General features: G+C 39.3%; 1 protein-coding gene across 1 annotated transcript in view; it reads right to left on the reverse strand.

The window, feature by feature from the left end:
* Positions 1–447: 447 nt before the first annotated feature.
* The window catches only part of LOC133642215 (galectin-3-binding protein A-like), an 18,352-nt gene continuing 9,009 nt past the window's right edge, over positions 448–9,790 (reverse strand). Inside the window, exons 2-6 of the mRNA XM_062036295.1 lie at positions 8,853–8,955; positions 6,261–6,464; positions 2,229–2,363; positions 1,885–2,158; positions 448–1,812 (exon numbers count right to left, since the gene is read on the reverse strand). Coding sequence (XP_061892279.1) covers positions 717–1,812; positions 1,885–2,158; positions 2,229–2,363; positions 6,261–6,464; positions 8,853–8,955 — 1,812 coding nt within the window. The 3' untranslated portion in view covers positions 448–716. The remainder of the gene's footprint in view (positions 1,813–1,884; positions 2,159–2,228; positions 2,364–6,260; positions 6,465–8,852; positions 8,956–9,790) is intronic.

Consider the following 9,790-nt stretch of genomic DNA (forward strand, 5'->3'; position numbering starts at 1 on the left):
AAGTATTTATTTTATGTAAATAAAATAAATATATATATATATATATATATATATATATATATATATATATATATATATATATATATATATATATAGCTAGAGTTCACTGAAAGTCAAGTATTTCATATATATATATGAAATATATATGAAATATATATGAAATACTCGAGTTGGTGAATTCTAGCTGTAAATAACCACGCCCTCCCCCCACCCCCGACCAAGCCCCCCCCCCACCCCCCACCCCCTACCCCCCACCTCCCGATATTGGAGGTCTCAAGGTTGGCAAGTATGCCGTAAAGCCTCCATGTTTTGAATTAAAACTTTGGACTTTTGGGGATCCCAAATACACAAAAACAGGAAAATGTGGTTTTGCATAAGACATGTGTCCCAAGGACAGAGTGCATTGAAGTATTCTGAATGCAGAGCAGTAAACACAGAATACTGGATTAGGAATGCCATTTATTTACTGATAATTCATTACAAAGGATGCAGCAAAGTATAGACATATCAATAAAAGTGCACAAAAAAGGTAAGCTAATGTTAACAATTGTAGTCATTTTTGGTCATGTTTCCTGAAAAGGTAACAACGCAGTGATGGCTTGGTATGCTTGGGACCCGGGCTGACTGAAGCACCTGGTAGTAGCGTCAATGTTGTGTATAGCTGTGTCAAACTAGCGTAGATAACATACAACGGAAAACAAAAAACATTTTGGTTTTCAGACGAATTCCGGCCTCACAACAAAGTGGTAGAGGTACTTTTCACCGAGGCAAGGACAGGCCAGAACCTGGGTACCGTTGGTGGCCACGTACGCCATGTTGTTTTTGAAGTCCTGAACATGGCAGATGTACTTGTCTTCACACGCGACCACGAGCTTGTTGCGGAAGATGATGTTATTCCGTGTAAGCGCGTTTCGGCTAGACAGTATGGCGACCGGGACCGAGTCGCAATTGTAACCTCTAGCCGCACACTCACTTTTGGTCCTGATTAAGTACGCTTCCCAATCTATTTTGTCAGCTTTAAAGAGCAAGCTTTTGTGAAATGGCGTCCTGAACCTCTCGAATACGGTTTCTAAGCGTGGCCTGATAGTGGGAGTATGATAGTACCCATTACCGTAACGGGGATGCGACCTCCTGTGGTAATTATTTTGGGGAAAATACAGGATTTCATCTTCTCTCGTGCGGTTAAACAGAATGCTCCATGGCTCTGCGGTGTAGATCCTGGGCTGGTAATTGTCATTTTCGCTGAAATCGGGTTGCGAGGCACTCGTACTGAAGAGCAGAACATTGAACTGCAACGCCTTGAACATCTTCTCCCGATACACGTTCTTATGAATGTCATAGAGGGACGAGTTCACCTCCAGCTCATACAGTTTTTCAGCAGAGATCATTGGAAAGCGGACAAGATTTAGTAGCTCAACCTGGTCTTCCAAAGTGGACGAGTTGCCCTTCTCTTGGACCCAGCTCTCCAAGGACCGAAGCAGAAAATACTCATCTGGCACCACCAGGTCTGTGCGGAATAGAAGGGTTGCGAGGATTCCCTTGGAGACGGTGAGCCAAGCAGGCGACTGGCTCAGTTTCTGGAAGTTCCAAGCTAGATACTGTATGCAGTTCTCCTGCAGGACAGGGTCTTCAGTTTCAATGGCGTACTGAAGAAGGGACACCTGGGTGTGAAATGTGGCATCCTCCGTGAGGATTTGGGTAAACATTCGGCCTATGTCCTCCATCAGTTGCTTCACCCTAAACTTGGAAGCCATCCAGTGTAGGCATTGTGCTGAGGCGAAGGTCACATCAATTTTACGAGTGTACAGGTACCTAATGACACACAGATTGGAGAAGATTCTTCAGGTAAACCATTACAGTCCACAAACGGCAAATCGTGGGTACCTCACAAAACTGGTGAAATGAGGTTGGCAAGACAGGTTGATGTCGACAATGGTACTCTCCGACGTATTAAAGGACGGGAATTGCAAGAGGATGAATTTGTGAGCGCAGACGGTGGTCTCAGTCATCTCCCAGGTGCCGTTGGGTCCAGTGATGCTCCGAAGGAAGATCAGGAAGTCACAGCCTGTCCCGCTGTCAAACAGGGCGCCGAGCTCATTCACCAGATTGATGCTGTGGTCCAGTGAATGTGTGTAGTCCAGGACAGTAGCGCTTCGATCTGGAATCATGAGCCGGTGTGTTCAATTATGGGATGTTCTCGTATCTTACCTTGCCGGTTTAATACTTACTCCATGATTGGCAAATAACGCCAACGTCTTCCTTGTGGGTGCAGTCACTCACCCCCCACTTGTTGATATTACAAGCAAAAAGACTCTTCTCTGTGCCGTCACATTTCACATCATCCAGCCAAATAGGCCCAGGTGCTGTGGCGAAAAATGAATGGGTACCATTTCAGAAGAGGTAAGCGCACCGATCCATTCATGGAAATTCCAAGTACAAAGTATCAGTATCAGCAATACCAGTCCTGTTTTTACCAATTGGATCAATACCTAAATTTGCAGTATCCCCCCAACCGTACATTTCAGTAGAGTACAGTACTATGGAACCTCGATTAGTCAACTCCTTATTATACAAACTTTTCGACTTCCGAACTAACGTCCGGATACAAAAAAATATATGCTTTGTCGTACAAACCTTGTCTCAGTATAAGAACATTTCAAACACCCATCGTGTGCCTGCAGCGCGGCCATTTTGTGCCAGGCAGCACATCCATTGTGAGCTGGCTGATCGATATCCGTGCTCTTTCAGTCAGCAGATCATTGCTGTCTTTTAGGTGTTTTTTTAGGCTTTTTACAAAATGTTTCTACTTTTGCTAGCTCAATATGAGTCCAAAGAACGCAATGGACTTGCGATGTTTGCTTTGAAACATTCAAGAAGTATCCACAGCATTGACACTGCCCTTCCGCAGCACGGCAAGAATAACAACCAACAAAGTAGATTTTTATTTTTTATTCCCGAATACACCTGGCTGTTAAAGTTAAGGAGTTTTGTGATTTCAAACTGAGTGCACCACAGGGCTAGTGACAGTGTGTGTGTTGGTCGGAAGGGTGGCTGAAAATAAGGACAGTTCCGCTTCGTGTTGTTCTTTTGACTTTGTATTTCAATAGAAAGTTGATCCATCACATTGTTGTTATGTTTGTGTGAATATACAGTACCGTATAGCAGTGGTCCCCAACCTTTTTGTAACTGCGGACCGGTCAACGCTTGAAAATTTGTCCAACGGACCGGGGGGGGGGGGGGGGGGTTTGGGTTGGGTGTAATTTTTTGTTGTTGTTGTTTTTCTGTCATAAAAAAATACAATCATATGTGCTTACGGACTGTAATATAAATAACACAAATTCTACTATTTTACTGTGTGATCAGGAGAAGTGCTTCCCAACCACTGCGCTGCGATTCATTAGTACCCCGTGAAAAATCATCTGGTGTGTCGAAGGAAATTACCCAACTGAAAAAAATGTTCATGTATTTGGTGTTTACTAACAACGGATACGCCGTCGAGTGTCTTAACATGGAGATATTCTCACTTCTTTTCTTTTGTCGAGCACAAAGAAAAGAACATTTTAGTTAAATGTAAGTTGTGTCTTGGATCAAAGATCCCGTCTACTGCCCAAAACAACAATTCAAATCTGCCTGGTTAGGCTTTGTGTATGTCACATGTGCCTTCCTTGGTTTAGAGCTATGTTGTTATTATGCTGTTTGTTACTTATGTATGTTATGTTGCAGCTATTTAAAATAGTTTTGTCAATTTGTTCTGGCCTGAAATAAATTGGCCCTTTGAAACATATCTTTGTCTTTGTGTGTTGTATGTAGAGCACATTGCTTAGCAGAGTTCAGTGATGCAAATGCATGTCAAGTTGACCAACAGATTGTATTATTCTCCAGTGCAATAACAGTATTGAAATGAAGGCTAAAAGGGCATTAATGGGAGCTTTAAAAAAAAAAGTAGAAGTAACTAGTTACTTTTCACAGTAACGCATTACTTTTTGGTGTAAGTAACTGAGTTACTTTTGAAATAAAGTAACTAGTAACTGTAACTAGTTACTGGTTTTCAGTAACTAACCCAACACTGCCATTCACACAAAAACAAGTCATGGCACGCCAGGTTTTTCGATGTAAAATATTAATTTTATCTCGATAAAGGATAGGAAACACTGGAAAAAACACCTCCTCAAATCCTGTCAAAATATTGATTATTTCACGAGATTTTTACATTGTTATCATTTCCGATCATGTAATAGTGTGGCACGTGATAGAACAGTTTAGGGGAGGCGTGTTTCTTCCACTTGGGGGCGCTAGAGGACTACAATAAACATAGTTTTAAATCCACTAAAGCCACTACAAGTTTTCAAACAATGAAGCATCATCAGGGGATGCCAGAGGACACATTCTGTCGCAGGTTGAGAAGAAAAAAGGAGGCAAATGGAAAAGGTACATACATACACTACCGTTCAAAAGTTTGGGGTCACCCAAACAATTTTGTGGAATAGCCTTCATTTCTAAGAACAAGAATAGACTGTCGAGTTTCAGATGAAAGTTCTCTTTTTCTGGACATTTTGAGCGTTTAATTGACCCCACAAATGTGATGCTCCAGAAACTCAATCTGCTCAAAGGAAGGTCAGTTTTGTAGCTTCTGTAACGAGCTAAACTGTTTTCAGATGTGTGAACATGATTGCACAAGGGTTTTCTAATCATCAATTAGCCTTCTGAGCCAATGAGCAAACACATTGTACCATTAGAACACTGGAGTGATAGTTGCTGGAAATGGGCCTCTATACACCTATGTAGATATTGCACCAAAAACCAGACATTTGCAGCTAGAATAGTCATTTATCACATTAGCAATGTATAGAGTGTATTTCTTTAAAGTTAAGACTAGTTTAAAGTTATCTTCATTGAAAAGTACAGTGCTTTTCCTTCAAAAATAAGGACATTTTAATGTGACCCCAAACTTTTGAACGGTAGTGTACATACATATACTGTACATCAGACCTGGGCATTCTGCGGCCCGCGGGCCGCATCCGGCCCTTTGTGCGTCCCTGTCCGGCCCGCGTGAGGCCAATTATAAATTACAAAATACATTTTAAAAAGCATCTATGTCGAGTGTGCAATACAACGGTGCTGCTTTTGTTTTGAAAATCGTTATTTGTATTACTTCCGTGTGGACGTATGCGTGTGCGTGATTGTGAGTGAATGTGAACAGCTGCAACCACAAATGACAAAATAAAGTTGAAAAACCATTTATGTCGTGCGCGCAATACAACTGTGCTGCTTTTATTTTGAAAAGTATTATTTATGGGCGTGTGTCCGTGTGTAACCTGCGAGTGAAGGTGCACATGCAGCGACAAGTGATGCACGGTTTACACCCGAGACGCTAAAAAGACAAAAGTTAAATGACGAATGCTGTGTTTCCAACAAGACATGGACTGCAGAGCAACGTTCCCTCTAAGGTGCGTGCCTGCACAATTGCGCACTGCTCAAGCGTCCGCTGCGCACAGCAGATATATGCCGCGCACCAAATCAAATCCCATCTGAATTCTAAACAAAATAAACATATTTATTCTATGTAATTATGCAATGCAACTCTAAGTGACAGTGACAACAAGCGGCCCTAACGGTGTTCGTCAACACCGTTCAATTGAACATCGTTCAATTATTGTAACGTCTTTCGAGATGCTTCGAGGACAGGAATTATATCGATCACTTTATTGAGCAAAACTGTTTATATTCAGCCATAACCACACCAAAAACATGAGTAAAACACTTCTATTTCGAAAAACTAGTCATTTTCTGCCGTACAAACCAGGCCAAAACCAACTTGTCATCTGTCACCAACACGCATAGCACTAAACCACTGGTGCGTTTATGGCCACACAAAAAGTCGGACAACTCAAACACCACACAAAGTTACACTATGACTCCTCAGTCATACGTGTGCTTATTTTACTGTAATTTATTATTGATGTTAATTTATTTATATTAGTCATGGAATGCTGTTACACACACTATGTTGAAGTATTACTATTATTATTAATTATTATTATTATTATTATTATTTATCTTACGGTATACATCAAAAATAATATTGAGCAAAATTTAATTGAAATATTGTCGATGTGGCCCTCCAGCAGTGCTCGGGTTGCTCATGCGGCCCCAGGTCAAAATTAATTGCCCACCCCTGCTGTACATGTATTATGTTATAAAGGTGAACCTGCTGCCCTCTAGTGGACAATGACATGAAGTACAGCTTACAATACCAGTACCTTGTCCGTAGTTCTTCCCGATGACGACAGAAATAGCCCCGGGGAAATTGAGCTGACGACACACCACCTGAGCCTCAGCCATGTCCCAGCCGTCGTCACACACGGTTCCCCATTTGCCATCGTGGTAGACTTCCACTCGACCTTGCCACGGACTCTTCAAACCAGAGAGCTTAATGGCGCCCTCTCGTACTTCCGGGACATTCTCTGTTCAGCACAGCACAGCAGTCACGAGTCACCAGTACGAAATGTTGAATTGAAATATAAAAAAAATAATAATTTGTAGTAAATCCTTTTTTTCCCAATGGCATTTTTTCTTACACTTGTTTTATTTAACCGTCAAAAATGTTTTTATTTTTAGCTTCGTTTTTTAGATTCACTGGGACTGTTTCGACACGAAAGGGGAGGAGCAGTTGGGGGCGGGGCCTGGAGAACAAGAACCCACTTCCTGCTTTTTAGAGAGTCTCAGCTATAGAAATACTAGGCAAAACGCTAAATATACATATTTGTTCCCTAAGTATGTGTGTGTGTGTGTGTGTGTGTGTGTGTGTGTGTGTGTGTGTGTGTGTGTGTGTGTGTGTGTGTGTGTGTGTGTGTGTGTGTGTGTGTGTGTGTGTGTGTGTGTGTGTGTGTGTGTGTGTATGTGTTCTTATATTTCTACCCTTCTTGAGACATCAATAAGGAAAAGTACTTTCCATTTGAGGACCGGTGAACAAGTTAGGACATAAATCATGGTCCCAATACAGAAAAGCATTGCATCTAATAGAGAATGTCTCATTTGTACCCCCTGGTGGTGAAATTTTATCAAAATGAGGGTGGTCCCAAATAGGAGGGAATTTTCAAATTGACTGTGTCGGTTTTAAAAGTGCGCCCCCTCTGGTCAACGTATGTAATAACAAGTGTGTGTGTAAGAAATTGAAGTGCTCCCCCTCTGGCCGACATATGTAATAACAAGTGTGTGTAAGAAATTGAAATGCGCTCCCTTTGGCCAAAATTAATTTAAAAAATAAAATAAAAATATATATAGAGACACACTATAATAAAGTAAATGAAGAATAAAAAACAATTACAATCAAAAATTCCCCCAAAAAATAAACTAAAAGCAGGCTCTCACAATGTGTCGACTTTTTTTCTTATAACAGTGGGAACAATTTCTCATATTATTTCTGTTTCTGTAATATTGCGATATTTTCTCGTTAAATTATTACTTTTTTATGTAAAATTGTTACTTTTTAATGCAAAATTTGTCATATAAAATTTTGACTTTTAGCACAATACTGACAATTTTTTTGTTGTTCTTGTAAAATAGTGACATTTTTTGAGTATTATGACTTGTCATACTTTTTGTCAAAATTATGACTTTTCATAATTTTAGCTAAGAAAAATTCTGAATATTATAATATTGCCACAATTTTAAAGTTTCCTTATAAAATTGTGGCTTTTGTCGAGTAAAATTACAAATCTTTTCATAAAATTGCCAAAATTCTAAGCTTTTCTTGTAATATTCCAACTTTTATCATAATATTGCACAAATTTTCAGTTTTCCTTGTAAAATGTTGACTTGCGTTGAGTAAAATTACGACTTTTATTATAATGCTGCCCAAATTCTAAGTTTTTCTTGAGAAATTGTGACCTTTTTCTTGTGAAATTCCAACTCGTTTTTCTCAACAAGCTTTTTTATACATGCATAGTATGTATATATTATTAATGTTGTAAATACAAATCTTTATATATCTAGAAAGGGTGGTCCTAAAGAGGTAGGCATTTTTCTCAGGTCTCAAGAAGGTAAGAAATACAAACGTACAATAACGTGTGTGTGTGTGTGTGTGTGTGTGTGTGTGTGTGTGTGTGTGTGTGTGTGTGTGTGTGTGTGTGTGTGTGTGTGTGTGTGTGTGTGTGTGTGTGTGTGTGTGTGTGTGTGTGTGTGGTTGAAGTGAACAAATTGATTTCAAAACCAAATAAGGGACTTTTATTTTCAGGTCTACCTCGACCAATGCACACAAAGCAGTGTTTAAGCCCCGCCTCCTCCCCCTCCACATAAAAACAGTGTCAGTAAGTTGAAATGGGGGAAAACACTTAAAAAACAATAACAGTGTAGAAAAATAACTTAAGATTGGCATTGAAAAATATATAATTAACAAAAATATCCATAAAGATTATTTTGTGTTTTTAATGTCAGTTGTATTTTTTACAATTTCCAATACTAATACTTGTTTAAGTGTCCATACAATTTTGTATACAATACCAAAACTTGTTGGGAGTTTTCTGTAGCTCCACACATATATTTGTGTTTTCTATCTTACTGATTCCCAAGCTGTGGCTCGATCTAGTGGTACACCAAAGAATCAATTAAATATTCAAACTGCGTGTAATGTTAATACAGTGGCCCGAAATGTTAAATATACTTGTTAAACAAAACCTCAGCCTTGTTTTTTAAATGAATATTTAGGCCTACTACGCTACTGTATTTTAATGTTGGTCATTATGACGGTAAATGGAGAGCCAAGTGTTTTCTGAGGTGGTACTTGGAGGAAACAGTTTGAGAACCACTGTTGTATGTAGAATTGCTCTACATTTGCTGCGACAACAACTCACCAAATAGGTGGAAATCGAAAGCGCTTCCAGAGACATTGAAAAGCAGAAGGGGCCAAAGAAGAGTAAGGACATTCCCACGTGAGAGCATTTTCACTTCCTCCATCTGGAAATTTGGAAACAAATGAATGCAAAACTTAACTTGTGTTTAAATGCCTTGGTTGTTAATGGAACAAAACATGAAAGCCATTCACACATTAAAAAAGGATCACATGGATGACTACTTGGGGGTTAAATCACCAAAGTGATTCCCGGGCGCGGCCACCGCTGCTGCTCACTGCTCCCCTCACCTCCCAGGGGGTGATCAAGGGTGATGGGTCGAATGCAGAGAATAATTTTGCCACACCTAGTGTGTGTGTGTGAAAATCATTGGCACTTAACTTAAACTTAATATATGGGGCCGAATTGGACAACATTGAATAAGTACATCTTTTACATATCCTTAATTGTAACTGGAATGAAATACAAACATACGTTATTAAATGGGTCATCAACATATGTAATGCAAAATCACATTTAATTGTTTGATTTATTCAATTAAGACATTTATTTTTTTTATTTTTCCCATGCGGCAACACAAGAATGGTAGCAAAAGCACCTTTTTAATTATGTTCTTAAATAAACGCTTTCAGAGTTAATACAGAGCAATATAGTCATAAAGGCAAAATTTTATGATTGCATTTTAGCAATATTGTTGAAAAATAAACATACATTCATAATAAATGTATACCTAATATAGCTGTATTATTCTATCTTAACATACTACACACATACACATATACAGTATATATACACATATATATATACACACACACATACATAGTGTGTGTGTATGTATATATATATATATATATATATATACATACACAGATTGATTGTACAGATATGGTGTTGTTTCTGCTGGGCAAGTATGCATGACGCGCCTCCTACAGCGCCTTGGG

Source organism: Entelurus aequoreus, linkage group LG25 (genome assembly GCF_033978785.1).
Source record: "Entelurus aequoreus isolate RoL-2023_Sb linkage group LG25, RoL_Eaeq_v1.1, whole genome shotgun sequence".
Lineage (NCBI taxonomy): Eukaryota > Metazoa > Chordata > Actinopteri > Syngnathiformes > Syngnathidae > Entelurus > Entelurus aequoreus.